At 35.8% G+C, this 27,688-nt stretch overlaps 1 protein-coding gene across 1 annotated transcript in view; it reads left to right on the top strand.

Annotated features, from left to right (window-relative positions):
• The window catches only part of ABCB5 (ATP binding cassette subfamily B member 5), a 135,628-nt gene that overhangs the window by 96,975 nt on the left and 10,965 nt on the right, over positions 1–27,688 (top strand). The window contains exons 21-26 of the mRNA XM_032304029.1: positions 306–389; positions 9,662–9,865; positions 13,036–13,136; positions 14,015–14,155; positions 22,680–22,836; positions 25,736–25,933. Of these exons, the coding sequence (XP_032159920.1) occupies positions 306–389; positions 9,662–9,865; positions 13,036–13,136; positions 14,015–14,155; positions 22,680–22,836; positions 25,736–25,933 (885 nt within the window). The remainder of the gene's footprint in view (positions 1–305; positions 390–9,661; positions 9,866–13,035; positions 13,137–14,014; positions 14,156–22,679; positions 22,837–25,735; positions 25,934–27,688) is intronic.

Genomic DNA, 27,688 nt, shown 5'->3' with positions numbered 1-27,688 from the left:
TTCAAAAGGACCATTTCTGATGTTGATTATTGTACAATATTATAGCATTGGTAATGGTTCCAAGCTATTGGGCTTACATTCTTCATATTGTATCTAATTACAAATCTTTATGAAGTAAGAAACAAAAGTCATTTGATTCATGGTATTTATAAGAATTAAGTATGTGGGGGTGTGGGGGCTGATAAATGCCTTCTGACTTATTACAACAGAATCACAAGTCAGAAAAGAACCTTTTTGATAACTTATTTTTTTTGTTTTGGTTTGTTTCTTTTGATAACCACATGTTAATTCTCCTTTTTCTCTAGGATATTTCCTGGTTTGATGATAAGGAAAACAGCACAGGAGCCTTGACAACAGTATTAGCCATAGATATAGCACAAATCCAAGGAGTATGTATATTGCTTCTTGGGGGAGTTTTTTGCTTTTATTCTTAAGTGGTGTATGCATGTAGTGTGTATGTGTGCAACACACAGATATCTGTGCATATTTGTAAGCTATACTAAGATGACCCACATCCTTAAGGAGAGCAGGTAAGTCTCAGGGCTACCTGGCAGCTCTCAATGAAAGATATAAGGAAGGCTTTCAGTTCTGGATGTTTTTAACAAAACAAAAAAAAATATTGAATCTTCACATTGTACCCCTGAAACTAATGTAACTTTGTATGTCAACTATATGCTCACATAAAAAATAATAAAAAGGGGGGGGGAGACTTGGCACATATAATAGGATAAACAGAGGACCAAAGAAGATACCAAGAATGAGTTAAAGAGCTCAGAACTGAATAGTAAGACATGAAAAGGTAGCAAAATGAAAACATACACAAAATTTAGAAGTATTAATAAAAGAGGAAAGTGTAGTTTTTCCTTCTAAGGATAGATTTGTCTTACCAGAGAATAGAAGAAGTTGGTTACATTTGTGAATATTCACAAGCATCCATAATGGCTTGCAAAACTAATTTTACGATGTAGAAAAGGCTCAGGAGGAGATCTTCATCTTCATTTCTTCCTAAAACTCCTTTTCATTATTTGGAAGGCAAGGTTCTAAATTTATTAGACCTAATTTAAATTTTAAAATAGGGCTGAGGAGATCAATTTTACTGGCATAACTGGGAAAAAATGATGGATAAAATTTCACTTAATAGTCAAGTAATGAGCATATCATTAATCTTCCATAGCACAATAAAATTATCTGAATGATAATTTCTGGGTTTAGGAATGACGGGGTTCACTCCTTTATGGAGAAATAATCCTATAATTCCAGTCGAATCTCCATTCCACAAAATTTGCCACTTTTTAAAATTATGTTCCGTTAGCCAGCATATAGTACATATTAAGTTTTTGATGTAGTGCTACTTTTTCTTTGCTAATATTTTCTTTGCTGATATTTTTCTCTTTCTACCTATCATTTAAGTTTTTAAAAATTCCAGGTAAATAGGCATTCCTATTAGCAGCAATGTTAGACTTGTATGACATCTTCCCTTTTAGCAAGTATTTACTTCAGCCAAAAAAAAAAAAAAAAAATAGAACTGAAAGACCAAACTCACTCTCCTTACATTCAGTTTTTAACAAACAGTGTTGTCTCTCATTGAGAAAAATGAATGAAAATATTTGTCAGCCTGATTACTTACAAGCATCTGGCTAATACCATTTGATCAGGAGAAAGTTTCTTGTTGGAATTTGTAAATGTTGGTCTCATAATAATTTCTGGGCAAGTCAGATCATTTTCATTGAATGAAAAATAATAGCTAAAGATCAAATGGTTGAAATGCTAATGGGAGATTTTAAAGCTGTCAGATTTAAAAAGCAGGACAAGCAAAGAAATTTTCCATGAATGAGACTATGTTTACTGGCATGTAATTCACATAAACACTTGCTTTGCAATATAAAGACAGATTCATATCTAACTTGAATGAATACTCTTTCTACTGAAGGAAGAGTTATTTACCAATCCTATTTGTCCATTATTTATTTTCTCACAAAAACACACTAGAGATGAATTAGGAAATAATAACTCAGGGTCATATTTCCTATCTTTTCAACTTAAGACATATTCCATCTCAGTTTTTCATCATGCAATTTCAGTTAAATTTTATTTTATCAAATGTATTAGGGTAAATGTTCATAACTTACCTCCTTAATAATAGTAAATATTACTTTAAAACCTTTACTAATGACTAAAAAATATATACACATTTAGCCATTTTTAGAAACTCAGAGAAGAAACTTTGAGAGTCATGAGTAAAACATGTTAGTGAAATAAAGTCATAGAACAAAATGAGTCTTGAAATACTTGATTGAATATAACTGATTTAACTGATATTATTTCAGCCCAAAGTAATGGCTTATTGCCATACATCTGTCAACAGACTATTTTCTATGTAACATATAGTGTTATTAAGGATACAAAGCCATTTTAGATTCTTTGGAAAACTAGGTTCCATAAAACTATAAGGTATTAGTTCTGTATATTTTAGCAACCCTTTTTCATCACCCACAAGTGTTACCTCATTTTTGCCCACAAGAAACTGTGTTATTCATGCCATGATGTACACTTGTTATACCACTGGCAGATACAATGTTAGTTTCAAGAACTCTTTTCATCAGAACTATAATTATATTGTCCCAAGAAATCATAAAAATTTCATTTAATTCCAAGAGCCAGATAAATTGATTGGATTCTAGCCAGAGCTAGAATATCATTGCCCAGATAGTGGTGACTTCATTTCCTGATTTAACTTTTTGACATGGGAGGTGTATAAAACAATTTGATATTACTTGTGATTCAAACAATGTTAGTCATCGTCAAAATGACTCTACCACATTATAAGGTTGGCATGTAATTGCTGTTTTGCCTTACCATTTTAGGTTGAATTCATTAAGAAACATTATCAAGTCTATAGCAAAAGGTAATGTCCAGAGCCATAATGGTAAAAGGTGATTCTATTTGTAAAGGAAAATTTTAGTTTCAGCCCTGAACTCAGAATGTTTCAGTGAAATTACCACCATTAAACACACCCTCAAACTATTGTGTGGTAAGACAAGTCAAGATATTCAGCTTCCAATTTTGACAAAAATAGAAACAACGATGGTTAAGTCTATAGGACTAAATGAACTTCATCACTGACCATACTGGTCCAATAATGTGTGATAAATTATTTTCCACAGAATACTTGCTGGTAAGTAATACAGGATTAAATTGAGGTTATAAACATTTTACATTTTCACAAACTTTGTAGATTTATCCAAGTAAGCCTTTTTTTCTACTCCACAGTTATTTTTATCACCATTAGTTGTAATATATCTTAGCAGATTTCACTTCTGGTTATACTGACTTCCTTTTCATTTAACTTCTTAGAAAATATTGTAACCTATAGTTGATCCACACAGACCATTTATAGCAGCCAATTTTTTAATCACTTCAAATTCAGCATTGGCTCCTCAAAACCAACAATTGAGCAGTATCAGTAACATACATCAATCCATCAAGAGCCAGGGAAATCTATTCAAAAAAGTATATCTGATTTTGATTGACTACCAGTGTTGCTGCAGTCTTGTCAACTTTTTGAGCTACTGTTCTCACCTAAGGGCTAATTGTCTGATATAGGTTTATGCTCGCTGAACACATTTCTTCCATTGCTCCAATTAAACATGATTTAATAAACTCACTGTTCATAAATGATTTTCTTTGCTTAGCTAATGAATGAGCCACTCAGAAACTTACTTTGGTTTCAACTTATCTTCACTTTTTAGTTTTATGAAGAAATTCTACTAAATGAGATATTCCATTTTAAATTTTCTAAGTTTTCTGAATGTTGCTTTCCTGTGGATGAAGAATATTGTGATAAGTGCTTGTTATGGAAATGTTGACCTATTTTGTATATTTGGTAGTACTATATAGGGTTATAATAAACACAACACTGTGGCATCTGATGAGAAAAAGTTATCCACGGTCTACTATGCCTTAAAAGCAGGACATTCAAGGTCTCCTTTTCTCTTCCTTTCTTATTTTTAGATGATGGATATACAATGGTAATTTTTAAAACTAAGATAAAATGTCACAGTACAGCAATTCATGTGGCACTAAATGCTGTCAAATTATAATTGCATCACAGATTTGTAGCACACTGAGCAGCAATATAAAGTGAGGACAGTGGCACATGGGTTAGGGTTAGAGTTAGGGTTGGGTAGGGTTAGGGTTAGGGTTAGCAATATAAAGGTGATCTGTCTTTATTTTTTTTTTTTTAAGATTTTGTTTATTTATTTGACAGACACAAGTAGGCAGAGAGGCAGGCAGAGAGAGAGGAGGAAGCAGGCTCCCTGCCGAGCAGAGAGCCTAATGCAGGGCTTGATCCCAGGACCCTGGGATTATGACCAGAGCCAAAGTCAGAGGCTTTAAGCCCCTGAGCCACCCAGGCGCCCCAGTGATCTGTCTTTATATTGCAACCCTAACTCTAGCAACTACTCAACTCTATCATAATTCTAAGACAGCCACTCATATTACGTAAAGAAAGGGGCGAGACTATGCTCCAGTAAAACTTTATGGACGCTGAAATTTGCATTTGTAAAATTTTGATGTGGGTCTTTTCTATATGTTCTTTTCTCTTAACTTTTTGAATATATGTTATCCATTGATAACTTTTATTGTCATTTACTAAGTTGAACTTTTGTGTCAGTTCTGGGTCAGTTTCAGTTGATTGATTTTTATGCCATTATGGGTCCTGTTTTGCTTTTTTATGTATCTAGTAAATTTTGATGAGGTATCGCACATTGTGAATATAACATTTTTGGGTGCTGGATATTTTTACATTTGTGTAAATGTTTTTGTTTTGTTCTGGGATTCAGTTAAGTTACCTGGGAACAGTTCAATCATTTGGGTCTTCATTTTACAGTTGGTTAGGCAGGACTGAGTCTACAACTGAGGAAAGACCCTTATATACTCTACCCAATGCCCTGAGGGCATGAGGGCATGAGGTTTTCCAGCCTGGCTGGAAATTAAGTTTTCCAGTGTGACTGAGCACCATTCCCAGCCCTCACACAAGCAAGCACTCTCAGCTCAATATTCAAGGAAGACCCTCTGCAGATATCCAGATTTCTCTTTCTGTGTGCATCTCCCTTCTCGGGTGTTCTGTGCTACAAACTCTAGCTTCCTTAGCTGGCCCAGATTCTGTTTTGTCTACTTAATTTAGGGAGTCTGTTGGGCTCTGTCTCAGTTTTCTCACCCTATATTCCAGCCTGGGAGCTCTTTCAAGGGCCAAACTGGAGCAGTCACTGGGCTCATCTTGTTTGTTTCCCATCTCTGCCCTGATTTTATGTGGGAGGATAAATCCATTTCTTGTTACTCCATAAGCAGGAATCTTATCATATGGAATTTTATTTTATTTCTACAGTTGCATTCTGAGTTCTCTTCCATTTATTTTTTAATACTAGGCATTCCTCTTTGTACACTATAATTTTCTTATAAAATTTTTATGCATGGAGTGCTTAGGTGTCTCAGTTGGTTAAGTGGCTGACTCTTGGTTTCAGCTCAGGTCGTGATTTCAGTGTTGTGAGAACTGAGCCCAGCATGGGGCTCCACGCTTAGCAGGGAGTCTGCTTAATACACTCTCCATCTCACTGTGCCCTCCCACCACCTCATTCTCTCTTTATATAAAATAAATAAAATCTTTTTTAAAAAAAGTTTTATTATTTGCATTAGCAAATTGCCAAAGACATAGTTCCTCTCCATAATAATCCCTAAATCTATAATAATCCATAAATTGTTATCTAAATAATTATTTAATCATGACTGTCTGCTCTTAGTTTCCAAGAAAAACTTATATCTTTGTGCATGTTGCTAAAGAATCTAAGGAAGTTTAAAATTCCTGTGATTCCAGGACACTTGGGTGGCTCAGTTGGTTAAACAGCTGCCTTTGGCTCAGGTAATGATCCCAGGGTCCTGGGATCAAGCCCCACATCAGGCTCCTTACTCAGTAGGGAACCTATTTCTCCCTCTCCCCCTGCCTACTGTTCCCCCTGCTTACGTTCTCTCTCTCTCTCTCTCTCTCTCTCATTCTGTCAAATAAACAAAATCTTTAAAAAAAAATTTCCTGTGATTCCAGTCCTAAATTCTTTCCAGAAGTACATTATCCTCCGGGTCTTTAAGACTATTTTCTGTTTTCCTTTAGTTCTTGTAGTATTTTTCAAGGCCAGATGTTTATTATTTTCTGTTAATTCTTCCTAGAACAGGAAAAATATATTTAGATTCTTATTATCCTATTGCCATCACCAAAAGGCAGGGGGTGGGAAGAGAGGAACAAGTAAATATATTCATTTGCTAGGACTGCCATAATAAAGTATCACAAACTGGATGGCTTACACAACAGTAATTTATTTCCTCAAGGTTCTGATTGTGAGAATCCCTAGATCAAGGTGTCAGCAGGATTGGTTTCATTTGGGGTCCTCTATGCTTGACTTAAAAATAGCTATCTCTAGGGCACCTGGGTGACTCAGTCTGTGTAGCATCTGCCTTTGGCTCAGGTCATAATCCCAGGGTCCTGGGATCAAGCCCTGCATCGGGCTCCCTGCTTAGCAGGATTTAGCCTACTTCTCCCTCTGTCACTGCCCCGCTTATATTTCCTCTCTCGTTACCTCTGTCAAATAAATAAATAAATAAATAATATCTTTAAAAATAATAATAATAGGGGTGCCTGGGTGGCTCAGTGGGCTAAAGCCTCTGCCTTCAGCTCAGGTCATGATCTCAGGGTCCTGGGATCAAGCCCCACATCAGGCTCTCTGCTCAGTGGGGACCCTGCTTCCTCCTCTCTCTCTGCCTACTTGTGATCTCTCTCTCTGTCAAATAAATAAATAAAAATTAAAAATAATAATAATAATAAAATAAACAGCTATCTTCTCGCTGTGTCCTCATATGGTCTTTCCCATGCGTGAGCCTTCAAACCTCCTCCTCCTAAAGACATAAGTTACATTGGAGTAGTGCTCACACCAGAGACCTCATTTTAACTTAATTACATCTTTAAAGACCTCATATCCAAATATAATGGCATTCTGAGGAGCTGGGAGTCAGGACCACAACATATGAATTTGGGGTTAGGGAGAGACACAATTCATCCCATAACATACAATATCGTGTTTCTTCAGCATCACCCTTCAGCTCTCAAGAGTCAGAGTGTAAGTCAGCATTAAGTAGCAAATGACATTCCTATTTCAGCCTCACAGGTCTTAGAATTAGTTTATAATACCCTTAGACACTTAAAATAGTTTACCTGTCTTAGTTGTCATTATTTAATGGTTTGTTGGGTTTTGCTCTTACTACTTGTTTTTACTTTTTTGGAATTTTCTTTAATAGTGAGAAATAGGGAAATAACAGATTACCAAATGAGTCTTGAAGCTGAAGCCAGAAAAATATTTTAGGAATAAGGCAGAGCCTTGGGGGACACAGGACTTTTTATTGTTGTTGTTGTTGTTTTAATTTTACTTATTTATTTGAGAGAGAGTGTGTGAGAGAGATTACAAGCAGATGGGGAAGGGTAGAGGGAGAAGCAGACTCCCTATTCAGCAGGAAGCCTGATAGGCAAGACTTGATCCCAGGACCCCCGGATCATGACCTACACCAAAGGCAGATACTGAACATACTGAGCCACCCAGGTGCCCTACTGTTGTTATTTTAATGATGATACTAATTTGAGGGTACTTTAGTGAAATCTGATACAATCTTCTAGAGAAGCAATTTGATAATATCTATCAGGCATGTAAGAGTATGTACCCTTTAACATATTACTCTAGTCTAGGTATTTAACATTAGGAATTAAAAGATAAGCATAAAGATTTTGCACAAAGATGCTCATTACATCTTTATTTTTAATAGTGAAAAATTGGAAAAAGTGAAAAATTCTAAGTATTTTTTGAAGACTATTTAACCACCAGGAAAAAGCTTGCAGTGTAATGTAAAAGGATTAAAGCAGGATACAAAGCTACATACACAGAATAATCCTAATCTGAGTGTCTGGAAGGATGTAAATTTTAACATTATCTAAACCTTTCCAATGGTCATATTTTCATGATCATAACAAAATAAATCTTTTAAAATGTGAATTGATATTGTTGATGATAGCTATTTTTCTAGGTAAATGGAGTCTCATTTTTTCATCTGAGCACCAAAGGAATTTAACATTTCAGTTTATTACTATCATGTGTCCCACTGAAAGTTGGTTCATAAGACATATAGTTCTCATAAAATAGTTATAAAGATATTTCTACTTATTTGGGATTTTTTTCAAAATATAATTACCTTATACCATGTTTCCAACTCCTTTTCAATAAATCTTGATAATGATGCTTTAAATCTTTGCTTAGTGAAACCAAATAAAATGCAGAAAATGGAATACAAAGTAATGATATCCAAAGTATACACCTTAATGAATCGTATAAATCATTCGATTCAGCACTACTATGGTATAGTGACTAAGAATGCCGGCCCCTCCATCAGTGTAGAAGAAAGAATGTAGAATGTTGGGTTTTGGAGCCCACATATGGTGGGTTGCACGTCCATGTGTGGTGGCAGCCTGGTGTGGGAAAGCCTAGCCAGAGCAGAGGGAGAAAGGTATCCATGCAGGGGAGAAGCAGGGGCCATGATATCAGATTGGTTACACACAGAGAGTTTGATCACATAAATAAATCAAAGAAAATGGGAGCCAAGTTTCTCACTGTTGCAGAAGGGGATAACAAATATGAGAAGGAAGAAAGCTGAAAATAACTTCATGGTGCTGGATTGGAATTGGAGGTATCGAAGTGAATTGATGATTCATATAAATAGAGAAATACAGATTTCAGTTTGTGTCTGCGTCTGCACACACACACACATACACACACACACATTCCCCAGTTTTTTCCACTGATATGCCATTAATAATGAGCACAACTAAAACCATATATTGACTTTTAAATACCATTATCCACCAAAAGGAACCAGGACTCCTTGGAGAAATGATAGATTCCAGCAGTAAAGCCCGGAGAATCTTTTTGTGTCAGAAAGTAAGAACATATTCACAGAATGATAGGGACATGTCAAAAAACAATATCCAACATAGACAGACAAAGCAGGGCACCTGGGTGGCTCAGTCCAGTAAGTGTCTGCCTTCAACTAAGGTCATGATCACAGAGTCCTGGGATCAAGCCCCACATTGCATCGGGCTCCCTTATCCCTTTGCCACTCTCCCTTCCTGTGCTTTCTCTCTGTATCAAATAAATAATCTTTCAAAAAATAAATAAGATAGAAAAAGCATAATGACTCCTTAGTAGAGGACAGTTTTTTAAGTATGGGTATTATTTAATTTCTAAGTACAAGTTCGAAGTAAAAATGTAAGTATGGGGGGAGGAGGGTTGGGAGAAGGGGGTGGGATTATGGACATTGGGGAGGGTATGGGCTTTGGTGAGTGCTGTGAAGTGTGTAAACCTGGTGATTCACAGACCTGTACCCCTGGGGATAAAAATATATGCTTATAAAAAATGAAAAATTTAAAAAATATATATATGCAGCACTATTTAAAAAAAAATGTAAGTATAAATCCTAAAAAAGAAAGCCTGCCTTGTTTTGTAAGAAACTATAATAGGAATACTTGTAAATTTAAAATTAATTGACTTTTTTCCCAAAATATGTCTTGTTACAGGCAACAGGTTCAAGAATTGGTGTCTTAACACAAAATGCAACTAACATGGGACTGTCAGTTATCATTTCCTTCATGTATGGATGGGAGATGACCCTCTTGATTTTGAGTATTGCTCCAGTACTTGCTCTGACAGGAATGATTGAAACCACAGCTATGACTGGATTTGCCAAAAAGGATAAGCAAGAACTTAAGCATGCTGGGAAGGTAAAATAAAGACTTTTTACCATCATAACATTTTAAGAGGAAAACAAAGAGTTGCCATTTTTATAGTATGCGCACTTACTTTCTTAGGTGCCTGTAAAGAGGTATATATGAATTGAAATGCATCCAGACTAATTTAGGATGGGGTGTAAATAGGCTATAGTATAACAGGATTTGTGATTTAGAGTGTAGGCTCTAGAGTCAAACTGGCGAAATTACATTTTAGATTCTATCACTAACGAATGTGTGATATGAGCAAGTTGTGTCAACCTTTCTGGACTTCAATTTCTTCCTCTGTAAGGTCGGAATAATAATAATACCACTTGCAGATTTTTCTAAGTATTACACAAAACACTTAGCATTCTTATATGCAAGACATTTAGAATAGTGTCTAGAAGATAGTATGCACTCAATAATGCCAGCCATATTGCCATTATCAGGAGGGAAATTGCTAACATCATGATTCCACATTCTCTGATTGTTGAATAATTAAATTTTCTTAAACAATTTTAGTTATTTTTATTTCTCAAAATGTAGAGGAAATAAGAGTTATTGAATATAAGGCAATTTTCTGTTTCTGATAGTGCCTAAAATAAGATTTTAGAAACAAGGACCATCTTTATACTGATCAAGATGAACATTTTAATTACTGGGAAAATGTCTCTCAGGAACAATCGTATTTATAAAAATAATCATTATATTTGAAGTTTAGGGAACATTAGCGTTGTAGTTTCATAACATCTAAGAATTGAAAGAAGTGTCATTTGATCCAATCAGTTACCCAAAAAAGGAATCCCTTGTATGACATCCCTGTCAAGTGTCCCATCTTTTACCCAACCTTTTCCTCAGTGGCAAGCAGGCTCCCTACCTTTGAATAGCCTTTGGATGGTAGGCAATTTTTGGTTCTGGTGTTTGTCTGTTTGTCTGTTTGTTGGGGGCCTTCTATCCTACCATTCTTGGCTTTCATCTCAGTAGAGGTCCAAAGCCCCTTCCTTTAGCAGCCTTGAGGAAACTGCATCATGTAAATGCCAAGTCTTCTCTTAGCCATCCATCCACAGGTCTTTAAGCTGCTCCTCTCATGATATATTTTCAAAGACTTTTATCACTTGGGTGAACACACTCTGAGTCTGAAAATGATTTTACTAGTTTTGATCTATATCCAGGGACTATCACAGTTAGACAGGAATTGGAATGCCAAGCATGTGACTCATTGAAATCTGGTTTGTGTGACCCTTGGACCTTTCCACCTTCCTTGGACTAGATAAGGACCCTTGGAATGTCTGCTTGGGCACTACAGACTGAACTGTTTAGCATATATTTGCCTCAGAGACAGTGAAAAGTTGTTTGGCCCTCCCTGTGGTGCAAATTATCACAACCTTCAAATTAATGGGGATTAATTGGATTTTATGCATCTTAATTTTTTATGCATCTTAATTTTTATATCATGAGCTTTAACCTTTATATGTGTCCTTCAGTTTTTCCTTTTTAGATTATTTGAATAACCCCAGACTATACAGTCAGTAACTGTAATCAAACAATCTGTCTCTTTCTCAGTAGCTTTTAATCTACATACCAAACACCAAAGCTTAGAATAAGGACCAATAAAACATATTGGTCCTTCTTCAGTTGCATGTGTAGATTTGGACAAATCATCAACTGTTTTACTTTTCATACTTAAAATAACTGTATTAGTTTTTTGGTTTTTTACAGAGGATTATTTTCTAAGATTCTATAATGATATTAAGTCCTTTCTCCATTGTGAAAAATGATCACAAAGATTTTTTGCTCATTTTCTCTCTCAGGGTTTTAGCATTTTTACCCATTTTTCTTGCATACTACAGTGTATGTTACAAATGGTGGTTACTTTGAGCTTACTCTAAAATTAATGAGAATTTAGAACAACTCACAGTCAAAATTGAGAGCAGAATCCAGGTGCCCTGCACACCATCCAGAAATCTGGTTCTTTCCTGTAACCCAAGTTATTCTTTAAATAACACTGGTTGACCACCTAGGTCTTCCTCTGTCCCACAGTCTACACTGCCACTATGGAAATAGAATGCGAAAGCAGGAAATTTCTCTTTCAAGTCAACATGTGTTCTCATGTCCAACAAGTTATTCTAAGCCAAAAGTCTCCTTCATTTCTCATGTAATTATTCCGTCTTTTCAAATATTATAGAAATATGGAAAAGCATTAGGGCACCTGGGTGGCTCAGTCGGTTAAGTAGCCGACTCTTGATTTCAGCTCAGCTCATGATCTTAGGATCCCAGGATTGAGGCCCAAGTCAGGCTCGACACTCAGCAGGGAGTCTGCTTGAATCTGCTCTCTCCCCCTCTCCCTTTGCCCTTCCCTCTACTCGTGCGTGCTCTCTCTCTGTCTCAGAAAGAAAGAAAAGAAGAGGAAGGAAGGAAGGAGAGAGAGAGAAAAAGAAAGAAGGGAAGGAAGAAAGAAAGGCATTAATTATATTTAAATTAAGTATCTTTTTTTTTAAAGATTTTATTTATTTATTTGACAGAGATCACAAGTAGGCATAGAGGCAAATAGAGAGGGGGAAGCAGGCTCCCTGCAGAGCAGAGAGCCTGACACGGGGCTCGATCCCAGGACCCTAGGATCATGATCTGAGCCAAAGGCAGAGGCTTTAATCCACTAAGCCACCCAGGTGACCCTAAATTAAATATCTTTTTAAGTTCACAGACATCAAAATGAGAAATGGCTGTAACTTATATAGCATTTAATAGCCTTACCCATATTACTTTACTGCAGTGTTCCTGAGGTTTTTTGGTTGCTCTTTGTATTTTGTGCAATTATTTATTTGATTCTGTCTACTATCTTCTTGAATTATCTCGTACTTTCTTTGCATAATTACATATGAACATAATGCTAATGTTTGATCTCTCTGCCTACAGAACCAGTTTAAATAGAAATTCAGTGAAGATTCCAAGGGGACTGAATTTAGATCTGTGGACTAAATCTTTTCAAAATAAATTTTTCTTGAGCCTATTATCCTAAAATGTTATTTTCCTATCTTGTTTTTGGTAAAGAAAAAAAGAAGCTAAGAAAACTTATTGACTTAATGCTATACTTAATATGCCCCCTGTATAAATGACTGGAATTCACAACCAGAATTTAACCATTACTAATTTTATTTCTTTATTTTACTATCCTATTTTATAAGATAGCAACTGAAGCCGTGGAAAATATTCGGACTATAGTGTCATTAACAAGAGAAAAAGCCTTTGAGCAAGCATATGAGAAGACGCTTCAGATCCAACACAGGTGATTGTAGATTCATACTGACTTCATTAACTAACTTTAGCTGTCCCTGTAAAGGCAGTCTTCCTGGATGACTACAGTGGTTTGCCTGCCAATTTATTTGCTCTGGAATCTTTCCTAATAATGGTGTATCATCATTTCTCATATGACTTCATCAAGAGGAGACTAGAAAAAGCAATTGAGAACAAGCACAGGTAGAATATTTTAGTCCTCCCATGTTGCTACTAACTATAGTTAGTAGTATGAACTACTACTAACTATGCACATTTTTATTATTTTCCTGAAACCAAATTGAGGATATAACATATTCAAGAAAGAGAATAAGATTGCTTAGCCCTTTATATTGAATAGCTAAAATGGTTCACATTTTAAGATAAATGTATATATGACAAGTGTGATCACTCCTTTTAATTTTAAACCAGTCCTCCTTATCACATTTACTTAGTGATACTATTTGCATTACTTTATCAGAGAGAGAGCTTTGTACTCTTTTCATGCCTGTGGTTGGTACCACCCTTTAATTTCCACTACTTATTGTGCTAGTGAAATGTTACAATAGACAATATTTCTAAATACTTCAAAACCAAATCTCTTCAACTCTTTCATTAGGTGTTCATTCACAGACCTTGTCCATTCCTACACAGAGGAAATTTTGTTGCAATGAACTATAGAGTATAGAACTATAGAGAGAATCATCATAGTATCTGTTTTCTCTATAATAATTCTCATTTTAAAACACTCACTTTCTCTTTTTTTCTTAGAAAAATGTATATCCCTTAAATGATAATATGTCTAGTCTTCTGTATTCATTACTCTACATTTATTTAAATGAACTTGCTATACCTTGTGCCTCATTACTTAGTAAATTTTGTGCATTTCAGAAATACCTTGAAGAAAGCACAGATCTTTGGAATCTGTTATGCATTCAGCCATGCTTTTGTATATTTCACATATGCAGTGGGTTTTCGATTTGGAGGCTATTTAATTCAAGCTGGACGAGTGACCCCAGAGGGCATGTTCGTGTAAGTTGTGCAAATATTTAAATCCTGTAAATGGGTTATGTACTTAAATTAACCAGAAAGATTCCTACTTTATACTTCATTGATCATTTAAATCACATAATGTGGGAAATACATGCCGAGAAAGTTTTTAAATATTATTTTGTATTTAATATCTTTAAGTGCCGTCTATCTGGTAAACTAATACTGATATAGTATCAGTAGTCTGAGTTAAACTCGCAAATGAATTTCTCCCTACTTCAGTTTTCTAGAATGTGGGAATGTAGGGGTAAAATATGCCTTATTGTCATCCATTCCTTCAAGAATTTTTAAGACTTCATGGAACTCCCCGGGGACGGGGGGAGATGGCATTATCATATAAGACTATACATTTGTGAGGCTGAGTTCTTTGCTAAGCAAATTGCTTCAGAAGAAACACATACAAATGAGTACTTCCCTTTAGAAAAGTCACATTTGGAATTGGTCATGGCATCCCAAAGAGGATGTTTCTTCTTAAGGCATTAGTTTGAGCATAGTAGAAAGTTGCCTTACTTTCTAGAAACACCTAACTTCAACTTCTGAAATTAGAAAAATTAATTTTGAGTGTTAATTCTGAACCTCTAAGATGACAGAACGTTGCTAATCTGTATCATAAATGTCACTGCTAAATATTTAGAGCTAGAGAAATCTATACAATATTTGACTCCAGAAGTAATGCTATGTTTGTTTTTTTTTTACAAGCCCACTAAAACATTCACATCAAAGAAAGGAGCAGCCTCTTCAGAATACTGACTTGGGAGATTACACCTATTCCAAACATGCTGTCATTTGGCAAAATATGTTGGGAATTCGCCTTTGGGGTTTGCTTCCCAAGACTCAGGCACATTCTTTTGAATTCCTCAGTGATGACACACAGTTGTACTTTGAGGATATTTTCAATTTGAGGAAATGACAAAAAGTCATTTGAAGCCTGGACACCTGTATGGCTCAGTCAGTTGAGCATCTGCCTTTGGCTCAGGTCATGATCCTGGGGCCTGGGAAAGAGCCCCACATTGGGCTTTCTGTTCAGTGGGGAGTCTACTTCTACTTCACCCTCCGCCCCTCTTCCCCACTCGTGCTAACTCGCTCTCTCTGAGAGAAATACATAAAATATTTTTTTTTTTTTAAAGTCATTTGAAGCCAACTAATTTCAGAATAACTTGCAATAATTTTTGGCTTCTATTCATGTGATTATTTATTTATTTATTAAATATTAACTTCCTGGGGGAAGGTTTTTTGCTAGGCACTCAGAAGAAAATAGTCCACAGTTCACCAATGCAGTATTCCTGAATCTTATCTGACTATAAGTCCCCTTAGCAGTTTCCTAGAAGCAGATTTCCTTCTAAAATGGAATATCTGTATTTGAAATTTCAACGGAAATTGTAGGCTCCTTGTTCTATGTTTTCCTATACCTTAACACATTGTGCAGTATTGCCTGTATGAATACATAAACCACAGTAAGACATGTAGTACTGAGCTTCATTCTGATTACACAACTAATCTACTTAGATTAACAAGAAGCCAAATGTAGAATCACTTATAGTAATTTATTCAGCTCACCAGCCTGCACTAAAGTAGCAACTTTTTCCCTTGGTTCTAATGTGATACAGGCAATCACAAGCTTACAAGTTGACTGTATTCCAAAAGTTTGTTTGCAAGCCAAATGTTTGACTCAGAACAAATTTCCTCATTTTGCTCTGAACCTTCTGCAGCCATCTTTAAAACTCTAGGGTCTCGTTTCTTCAGGGTTACTAGTCTTTAGTATTAGTTGAAGGCTAGCCAATTAAATATATTTATACTAATGTAGGATGTCTAATGATTTTATAAGTTCTCACCGTACTTAAAAACCTTTATGGGGCACCTGAGTGGCTCAGTCAGTTAAACATCTGACTTGGTTTCAGCTCAGGTCCTGATCTCATGGCTCATGAGATGGAACCCCACATCATGAGGGGCTCTGCACTCAGCAAGAGTCTGTCTGGAGAGCCTGCTTCCCTGCCTCCCCCCACCTGCCTCTCTGCCTACTTGTGATCTCTGCCTTTAAAAAAAAAAAAAAAAAAAAGGAAGAGCATGCAACTCTTGATCTTAGGAGCATGAGTTCGAGCACCATGTTGGGTGTAGAGATTACTTAAATAAAAACTTAAAAACAAAAATAAAAAAGATTTGAGACTCAAGTTACCTAACTTGCCCACAGTCACAATTCAAGATGCCAGACACTTTGTTAGCAGACTTTTTTTATTATTATTGTCATTATGATTATGATTATTTATTCTATAGAAAACCTTCATAGACCTTCTGTAAATTTTTTTTCAATTCTTTCTTAGTTTTCCAACATCAGAGCTGGGCTGATTCATTTATGTTAAGAATCATCTTAACATAAATGAAACAAGTAACTTGCCTAATGTTATTTTATGACCCTAAAATATAGGGGAATCAAAAGGCCCCAATACAAAAACTCTTCCTACTAACTTACCATACCTCCTGAATCTCTTTTCATTAAATTCATTAAAAAGAGTTATTTCTGAAGACATAAGCATTTTAGCTATGAAAACATATGTAGGACTATTAATAAATATAAGGGCAAAGGTTAAATGGTTAATGAACAATATCACATTGGTATTTCCCAGTACCCTGAGGAAAGGAAGAAACCGGGAGCTGTCTGAACTAGAGGCTCACTGTAGTCTCCAACTACCATGAATGTTTTATATTGGTCCTTTAGACACACTCAATTATACCTGGCCTAGTAGACTTGGTGCCTTCCAGAATTTAGGGTGATAGACAGCTTTCTATCTAATCAACTAGCCGAATGGAAGACGTTTACAAAGACAACTTCCTTCTATTAGAACCCTCTCTAGGTAAAAAGAACTTTGTGCTGTTCTCTAATCAGTGGTTTCCCAATTCAACAATCAAAGAGCTGGTTAAATGTGCAAATACCCAGGTCTCACCTCACAAACTTAACCCAGACATTTGTAGATCTGATATAGGGCCAGGAATCTACATTTTAACAAACCTCCAGATTATTCTGAGACATAGAATCTGAGGATCACACTTTAAGAAATATGAGCATAGGAACTAAATGCCAGGCTGCTCTCCATACCCGCTTGAAACCGTAGGGTTTTCTTTTGCCACTAACAGAAACTTTCCCAGAATTATATTAAAATTGGCAAAGTCATATTTTAATTTATTGTTTAAAAAATAAAGGTGTTTTATTCAGCCAAAAAAATATGAATGTATTTTCGTGATTCATAGCTACAGGAATGGGTAGGCTGTCTCTGTCAGAAATGACAGTGTGCTTTGGAAAAGGAAAATGCACAATTTTAACAGCAGAATCCTTTGATGTGCTCATAATATCAGTTTATCAGCAAGGCTACTATCAGCCTTAGCTTTTTTCCTCTTAAAAAAAAAAAGGCAACATATATTGGTAGAAGCTGTCTTTATTCATCTCTGTTATTATAGGAGTTTCTCTGAGATAAAGCATTTCAAAAGGTGATAACATTTCATTCTGCTGGCTTGCTGTACTGGGCAGGCATTTAGAAAATCTCTTCTTTTTTTTTAATTTTTTTTTCAAGATTTTATTTATTTATTTGACAGAGAGAGATCACAAGTAGGCAGAGAGTCAGGCAGAGAGAGAGGGGGAAGCAGGCTCCCTGCTGAGCAGAGAGCCAGACTAGGGGCTGGATCCCAGGACCCTGGGATCATGACCTGAGCCGAAGGCAGAGGCTTTAACCCACTGAGCCACCCAGGTGCCCCGAAGTTCTCTTCTTTTAAGTTTTCACAAACCTGTATGTTGTAAAATTCTCCCCCTCTGCCTCTATTAGCCCTGGAAACATTTCAGTGTATACTATAAATGTACAGACTTTGAAAAATACAAAATAAGTTTATTTTCTCCTGTCTGATTTTCCATTAGCACCTTTAGGTTACTTTCCAGCTGACTTGCCTTTTGCAATCCAGGTCAGAAACCACTAGCGTCCAAGCAGAGGTTTTTGCAACTTTCCATACCTCCACTTCAGAACTTCCCTCTATCTGTTTCTTCCTTCTTTGCTATATACATTAGCAGGAAGCAGATAGGTAAGAAAGAATCAGGCATGGCAACCCTCAGTACAGTAATAATGAAATCTTGCTGAGAGACAGAATGACACATTTCATGTGTTTTGGCCTAGTCCTCCAAAAATCAAAATAAAGTTCTTGACAAGAAATCCTTTGGACTTTGAATATTAAATGTGGTTATTGGCCATATAATATTCAACATAAGTGGGTTTTCAATGAATATTAATAGTTGGTTGATGCCTTGAAGTGCTAAGGGATGGAAGGAGACAAGCTAGGCCTCCACCACCATCTTATGCTCTGGTAGGCCAAGCAGCCATGAAAGAACTGTGGGTGTCATCATTATAATTAGGAGAGAAGCCTTAACTAGCCCAAACAAGGAAAACAGGAAAGTCTTCTTTCAGTGTTCACTGCCATGGCAGCCACCCAATTTGTGCCCAGCTCTACCTCAAGGATTATCCAGAAGAGACAAGATAAGGAAATAGATAAATGATCAACCACTGAAGGGATCTAAAGAAGAAAAACAAGGTGGATTTGATTATCGAGGGCTCTACGAAGATTCTAAAAATGGGAAACAAAGTGGTAACAAGCCCGACATGCAGGGGGAGATTGTCCAGGCCAGCTTTCCACTGGAAGGAACACCATGTAAGGAAAGTACAGTGAATAAGCAGGTTCAGGTCCCAGTCCTGCAGGTTTATAACTGTGTGATCCTGAACAAATGCTTAATTTCCCTAAGCTGTATTAAGAAGGGATAAGAGTTCCTGCCTTACTTATCTCCTAGACGATCAAGTGGTTTCATATATATGAAAACATTCTCTAAAGCCCAAAGTACCAAATAAATATAAGTTGTGTATTTTCTCTCTTTCATGTGTTGAGGAAAGGATTTAGGGTGGGAAGAAAAGAATCTTTGGAGTGTTCTATGGGGAACACTCTTTTCTAGGGGAAAAGAGTATGAGTATGAGTATGGGTACAGTTATAATGGCCACCTCTGTGAGGAAAAATACTCTGCTTTCTAGTCAAAAAGAAGAAACTTATTGAGTGTGGGCTTCAGAAGTTGGGATCTGACCTGGTGTGCTGATGTATCTCTATAGAAGTGTGAGAGCTTATTTGCCAACAGAAAGTGTCTCATTAACTTTCAGTTCCATAAGAGTAATAATAATAACTTAAACATTTGTTGAGCACTGTACTAAGCACTTTATATTATTAATATATTTAATTCTCACAACAGTCTGTAAGATATAGATAGTCCTATTTATCTCCTGTTTGCCAGTAAGGAAACAGAAGCACAGAACATGCCCAAGGTCACACAGCTAGTAAATAAACAGTGGAGTTTGGAAGTAGTCCCAGTGGTCTGGCTTCAGAGCTCTGAACCCCCCAGTATACTTACTCTTAGAGTAAGTCACCAAAGGTATACAAACTGAGTATGGAAGCAAGATTAAGGGAAGACAAATAGACGTGAACCAATAACTATGCAGGCTATTCCTATTTGGATCAGTTGTGTTAAAACTAGGATCATTCGTTTCTGTACTTTTTTGTGTTGTTCCTAGACAGAGAATATTTGTAAAATTCCAGTTCGATTTCAGCAGCAGTGAAGGGTAAGAGGATTTCCCCCCATTGCTTGGACATCTTTGAAAGAATTATTGTAGTGAGGATCCAATGACAATGGCCCCATGAACCTACAGAGAACCCATAAAACTAAGGAGATCAAAGCCCAGCACCTGAAAATCCTTTCCAGACCTCTTCCTGCCCAGTATTCTGCCTCAACCCTGGCCAACCCACAAAGTTGCAGTACTATTTGTTGTGCAATAAATAGGTTTTGAGTAAAGATTAACTGCAGTTCAGTTCATTTTAGGTAATTGGACCAGAATCAGCTAGGGCACATTCTGTAACAGACCAGTATCAGCCTATGTTTATACAGAACCCACCTGGGAAAAAATATATATATATTTATATATGTAAGAGATTAATGTCCCTCACTCAACCCCCAGATAGTTCCCTTACCACAAAATTAGATTCCTCGGTATAATCCTCATTAGTATCAATCCCCCTTTGGACTTACCCTCACCTCAACACATACACAATAAAGACAGCACTGAGCTTTTAGCTAATACTCTCCCTCCTCTACCGAAACTTTCCTTCCTCTAATGTGCATCCTTAAAGTCATTTATCTCTCACAGATACAAGTTCTCCATGGAAGGCCCATCTCCCCATCTCAGTAAACTTCCATTTTAAGAGAAGGATATTTTAAGAGGGGCACCCAGGTGGCTCATCGGGTGAGCACTCAACTCCTGATTTCAGCTTAGGTCATGATCTCAGGGTCCTGGGACCGAGGTCTACATTGGGCTCCATGTTGAGCACAGAGTAGGCTTGGGATTCTCTCTCTCCCTCTCCCTCTTCTCCTCCCTCTGCCATCTCTCTCTCTCTCTCTCTCTCTCTCTGAAATAAATAAATAAATAAAATCTCTTATTTTAAAAAGAGAGGGACCTAACAAAGACATTGTCCTCTGTATATTTATCCTTAATATTCAAAATAAATTTTGTGGTGGAAGTTTAGGACAGGTAGATATTTTGTCATGTCTGAAATCAGAGGAGGAAGGTATTTTTTCTGTTGTTCTGAGAAGCCTCTATCTTTGTGAGACCAGAATCCAGGTCTCCAGACTCATAATCAATGATCTTCCCATCTCACTTGCTGACTCTTGGATCAGACTGAGGCTTAAGTCTAATTCAATTAGATTTTAACTCGTATTTAAAAAAAGACTTCTGATGTGTTACTAAACTCAATAATCACTTCTAATATTTATAATTGGATATTGAGTATTTTGAACGGCATTTTGGACTTTAAACTATTTTCATAAACATTAGTAATAAAAATGTCTTGATATCACAGAACTAATGGCTACAAAAAGCATCAGACATACAAGTAAACTGGTTTTTATATTTTATACTGTGCTTGACCTTTGAAAAGACAACTCAGGATTAGGTCACTGAAGAGATTGCATCAACATCTACCCATTGGTAGGTTCCATCTCCAGAGAAACTCACAAGGAGACCAGGACATGTTTACCTTGCTGTGATCCAGCATGGCAAACAAACAACTGGGATCTGTGATAGCCTTTTACTGGTTAGTAAGGGGAAAGTGGTAGGGGGATGGGCAAAATAGGTAAAAAGGACTATGAGATACAAACTGCTGGTTATAAAGTAAGTAAGCCATGGGGATATAAAGTACAGCACAGGGAATATAGTCCAGTAATATTACAGCATCTTTATATGGTGACAGATGGAACTAGATTTACTGTGGTGATTCTTTTATAATGTATAAAAAATGTTGAATCACTATGCTATATCCCTAAAACTAATATAATATTGCATGTTAGCTATACTTCAATAATAAATAAACAAATGTTGCCACTGGAACTTGTCCAGTCTTAGCTGAATTATACTTTTAGTTCTGCTATGGAGATATATTATATTTTATTCTATTAAAATGTTTCCATGGCTAAAATGAAAATGAGAGAAAAATATTTGACCGTGGCCACATGATATGCCACATATCTGTGCATATTCAGTGTGCTTTCAGATATCATTTGCATACTTACTATTTTATAATTAAAACATGTTTTGAAAGTGAGAGCATAATCTGTATAGCAAACCTAAAAGATCAAAGCTCTTCTTCCAGACTTGTTAAGGTATATTTTAGTCAGATTTTGTTTCAAGGACCTTAACAAAATATAATCTCCATGTTTTGCTCTCTCTTTAAATCATGTAGCACTTCAGGCACATAAACAATCATCTGGCATCAGTTGTCTGTTCTAATTACATTATATGCAAAAAAGAGGGAGGGATACCTATTCATATTTCCTGTGTAAATTCAGATCTTACTACTAGAGACTCACCCTTCCTATGGTTGTTGAATTCTCTGTCAGATCTCCAAGCAAGTGAGCCTTACATCAAGGTGGTTAAGTTTTATATTACTAGTTTAGGGCCTTTGATCTTTGTCTCTAATTGGAAGAGGAACTTTTAAGATTACCTGAGCTTCAAAGGTTATTTTGGTGTACAATGCTAGGGGTTATCACTGTGTGGTAGAAAATTATAAATTATCACTGGGGCACCTGGGTGGCTCAGTTAAGTATCCAACTCTTGGTTTTGGTTCCAGTCATGATTTCAGGGTCATGGCATCGAGCCCCAGGTCAGACGCTGCACCCACTGAGGAATCAGCTTGAGATTTCTCTCCCTCTCTCTCTCCCTCTGCCCCTTCCCTTGCTTGCGCTCTCTCTGTCTCTCTTTCTAAAATTAATTAATTAATTACAAACAAACGAACAAAAGAGATATCATTGTTGGGACTTCAACATTAGTGGTGTTGTCTAGACCAAAAGTTTATTTATATTCCTGTGCCTGCTTTTTCCTTTACTTTTTTAGAGTTCTATTGTTTGGAAATGAACCTAAAATTCAAATACTTTATCTTTTGATAGAATTTTTACTGCAATTGCATATGGAGCTATGGCCATTGGAGAAACACTTGTTTTGGCACCTGAATATTCGAGAGCCAAATCTGGGGCTGCACATCTGTTTGCTTTGCTGGAAAAGAAACCAACTATAGACAGCTATAGTCAAGAAGGGAAAAAACCAGTAAGCACAACTATGATTTTAAATGTCCAAATTATTAATTATACATATGAATACTCTTATATAGAGACTTAAATGAAGGCATTATTTGATAACTTTGCAAAAGATAGTGCTCTAAAGAATTAAAAACTTGTATAAAATAACTGTTATGGCTACAAAGGGAGAAAGGGGTCTTTTCACCTCTGCTACTAAAACATACACATATTTTATATTAAAAAATATACTTCTAGTTTATTGGCCTGATGCCTTAAGAATGTTCTTGAACAAAGAATTTATTTATATATTTAATTTTATTGAGACAGCCTTGGATGTCTTGGATGAGGATTTGCATTGGCATTAATTCTTTTTTTTCCTTTGATAATTTATACAAAATGAATAATGCCTGCTGTTTCAGATACCATATTTTATGGAAAATATATCTGCAATCAGAAGAGGGGGAAAAAGGTACTATATTTATTAAGTTCACACATACATAGACACACATATTTAACCACTAACTCTAAAAGACCATGAATATTAAGAGATAAATAATAGTGAGATTGTGTAATTTCAAAACAAGCATCTTAATAGTATCTTATGCATTAAATATATATCCAATTTTAAGACTTTTCTAGACCGTTTAAATTTAAAAGGAAGAATAGCCATTAGGTATATAGTTAAAAGAAACTTTTCATTTAAAATTATTTCCCTCTTGGGGCATCTGGGTGGCTCAGTGGGTTAAGCCTTTGCCTTCGGCTCAGGTCATAATCTCAAGGTCCTGGGATTGAGCCCCCCGTTGGGCTCTCCACTCTGCAGGGAGCCTGCTTCCCTCCTCTCTCTGCCTGCCTCTCTGTCTATTTGTGATCTCTCTCTCTCTCTCTCTGTCAAATAAATAAATAAATAAAATCTTTAAAAATAATAATAATAAATAATTTCCCTGTTAAAATTTTAACAGTAGATTTATATGTATGGTAGCTAAAATAGTACGTTATCTCTAAAGCTACTAATTATTAAAAAGAATGCCAGTCCTTAGTTACAGATTTTGAAAAGATCTTGACATTCTCTCTCTTCTTTTTTTCTAAAGATTTATTTATTTGACAGACAGAGATCACAAGTAGGCAGAGAGGCAGGCAGAGAGAGAGGAAGGGAAACAAGCTCCCTGCCGAGCAGAAAGCACGATGCAGGGCTCGATCCCAGGACCCTGGGATCATGAACTGAGCCAAAGGCAGTAGCTTAACCCACTGAGCCACCCAGGTGCCTCAGATCTTGACATTCTCAAAATACAATGCTCAAAGGTGCATCATAGTCAAAATAAGATTTCATATTTTCTTTTAGAAAGTAAAGGACATAGAAAACTTTTTTTTTTTTAATCTTGAGATTTAGATCTATAATAACATTGCAACTCATTTCTTTCAGAGCATTATAGTAAAGGGATTGAGTATCTCACAGATAAATGTCTTCATTGTATTACATTACAAGGCATGGAATATTGGAAATGTTCCTTACCAAAACTGTAAAATTAATTTATTTACTCATTTTATTTAATATACAAATATTTCTAAATATCATTCCCTGTGCTTTTAAAAATTAAAAACTGGGAAAACAAAATATATGAAGGTAATCAATACATTTTTCTATCTACTTTTGTAGATGGTTGAAATTTTCCATAATAAATGTTTAAAATAAGGGTGCCTGCGTGGCTTAGTTAAGTGTCTGCCTTCGGCTCAGGTTGTGATCTTGGGATTGAGCCCCAAGTCAGGCTCCCTGCTCAGCGGTGGGTCTTTTTCTCCTTTTCCCTCTCCCCCCTCCCTTTGCTCATGCTCTCTTTTTCTCTCTCAAATAAATAATCTTTTTTAAAAATGTTTAAAATAGTAAAAATAAATTTTAAAGTGTATTAAAGTCTACTACTGTAAAATCTCTCTATGCCTTTTCCAAAGGCACAGAGCATACACAAAAATAATGCACTATAGCTTCCAGGTTGATTTTGTTAGACATTTATGCATAAATAATACTCATTTTGGGGAAAAGCAGAAAGCACTGAATAAGCTAAAAATAAGCTACTGTAGCACATAACATTTTGGCGTATATCCGAACATTTCTTTCTTTTGACAACAGAGTATCATTATCAAACATTTTTTGATGCTCTTGTCCTCCACCTACCCCTGCCTTCTACCTGTATGCTGGGTTCAGAAGATGCTAAGTGTGACTATTAAACCTATTTAAAATTCAACCGAATGAGGGCAGATAAACATGAAGATAAAAAGAACCCCAAAATCTTAGAGCCAAATCTATACAGGGAAAGTTAATCATTTAGTAATAGTTCTGGGAAGTCTTTCATAAACATCTCTGGTTTATATACATATTGGTTTACAAATACTTACACAAAAAAGAAATTAAAGCATAGAGAGAAAAATTAACGTTTAGGCATCACTGCCAAATAATGATAAATTGAAAACAAAGATAAGCCCAAATTCAAAACATAATGTATATTAACTCTAAAACCATGTCCAACTTACAAAATTAACATTTATACATATAGCTTATGAGGATCCCAGCTATTCTGAATTAAGCATTAAAGTTCTGTAAAACAAACTAAAATTTTAAAGATATATATATACAGTTATGTAAAACATTTGGTCAAACAGCTAGTCTGCAGATTAGACAATGTCTATGTAGTGAAACCAAAGGAAACCAATGCTTTTTAGAACTCAGTGAGGTCCAGAAATGACAAGAAGTACAGATATAAAAATCTAAACAAAAGTGACAGAAATGATTATGCAGTCAGCAGCTCTATAGAGAGGAATATTGTTTAAAATAAAATGGTTATGGAAACATGCGTAATTTTCAGGAAACAGTTGGCCAATGTGCTATAATGTGTTACAATCTTTTTTTAAGTTCTGAACCCTGCCAACTTTTTCCCCAGGATATATGTGAAGGAAATATAGAGTTTCGAGAAGTCTCTTTTTTCTATCCATGTCGCCAGGATGTTCTCATCCTTTGTGACTTATCCCTCAATATTGAGAAAGGGAAGACAGTAGCATTTGTTGGGAGCAGTGGCTGTGGAAAAAGCACTTCTATCCAGCTTCTGCAGAGATTTTATGACCCTGTGAAAGGACATGTGGTAAGACTGATTTTAAATACTGCTTATCTAGGGTTTAGTGATGCTATTTTTAAACATTCTCTTGGGCTTAATCATTCTTACTGGTTTGAATAGGGCAAATAGTGCAGTAGTTTAGGGGGGAAAAAAAACCTCTCTCCCTTAACTAAGTGGGCAAGCAAACCAATAACAAAAATCATGGATAGGACTTTGAAGCTAAATACAAAATACAAAGACTCAAAGATTCTTCGGTGATGATGGTGGCAGAAATTTTGATCTTAAATTGAAGACGACACAAACAAGTAGAAAGATATTCCATGCTCATGGATTGGAAGACCAAAAATTGCTAAAATATGTGTTACGCTAAACAATCTAAGAATTTAATGCAATGTCTATTAAAACACCAACAGCATTTTTCACAAAACTAGAACAATCTTAAAATTTATATGAAACCACAAAAGACCCAGAATAGCCCAAACAATCTTATAAAGGAAAAGCAAAGCTGGAGGTCTCACAATTCCAGGTTTCAAGTTATGTTACAAAGTTATAATAATCAAAACAGTATGGTATTGGCACAAAAATAGACACAGACCAATGGATGATAATAGAGAGTCGAAATAAAGCCAAACCTTCGACACAAGAGAAAAGAATATACAATAGGGAAGAGACAGTCAATAAATGTGCTAGGAAAATTGGGCATTTACATGCAAAAGGATGAAACTGGACCACTTTCTAATATCATATGTAAAATAATTCAAAATAGATTAAATATATACATGTAAGACCTGAAACTACAACAGTCCTAGAAGAGAACACAGGCAGTAATTTCTCTGACATTGGCTATAGCAACATTTTTCTAAATATGTCTCCTAAGGCAAGGGAAATGAAAGCAAAAATAAACTTTGAGACCACATCAAATTATACTTCTGCACAGTGAAGGAAAACATCAACAAAATAAAAAGGCAGTCTACTGAATGGGAGAAGATATTTGCAAATGGTATCTTCAATAAAGGGTTAATATCCAAAATACATAAAGAATTTCTACAACTCAATACCAAAAAGAAAAAAAAAATCCAATTTAAAAATGGGCAAGAGGACCTGAAGAGCTATTTTTCCAAAGAAGGCATACAGATGGCCAAGAGACACATAAAAGATGTTCAACATCACTAACCATCATGAAAATAAAAATCAAAAGCACCTTAAACCTGTCAGAATGACTAGAATTGAAAAGACAAGAAATAACAAATGTTGGCAAGGATGTGGAGAATAATGAACCCTCATGCATTGTTGGTAGGGATATAAATTGGTGCAACCACTGTGGAAAAGAATACGGAGTTTCCTCAAATAATTATAAATAGAAATACCACATGATCCAAAAAATTCCACTGCTGGATATTTATCCAAAGAAAATGAAAACACTAATTTGAAAATATGTGCCACTATGTTTATTGCAGCATTATTTATAATACCAAGATATGGAAGCAAACTAAGTATCCTTTGATAGACAAATGGATAAGGAAGATGTGGTGTATTTATCTGTAATGGAATATTACTCAGCCATAAAAAAGGATGAGATCTTGCCATTTGTGACAACATAGATGGACCTAAAGCTATTATGCCAAGGGAAATAAGTCAGACTGAGAAAGACAAACACCATATGAGTTCACCCATATGTAGAATCTAAAAAATAAAACAAATGAATAAACAAATAAACTAGCAGGATTAGACCTATAAACACAGAGGAACAAACTGATAGTAGCCAGAGGGAAGGGGGGGAAT

This window comes from Mustela erminea, chromosome 11 (genome assembly GCF_009829155.1).
Source record: "Mustela erminea isolate mMusErm1 chromosome 11, mMusErm1.Pri, whole genome shotgun sequence".
Lineage (NCBI taxonomy): Eukaryota > Metazoa > Chordata > Mammalia > Carnivora > Mustelidae > Mustela > Mustela erminea.
The sequence above is the reverse complement of the archived record's forward strand: the minus strand, read 5'-3'. Positions and strand labels throughout refer to the sequence as shown.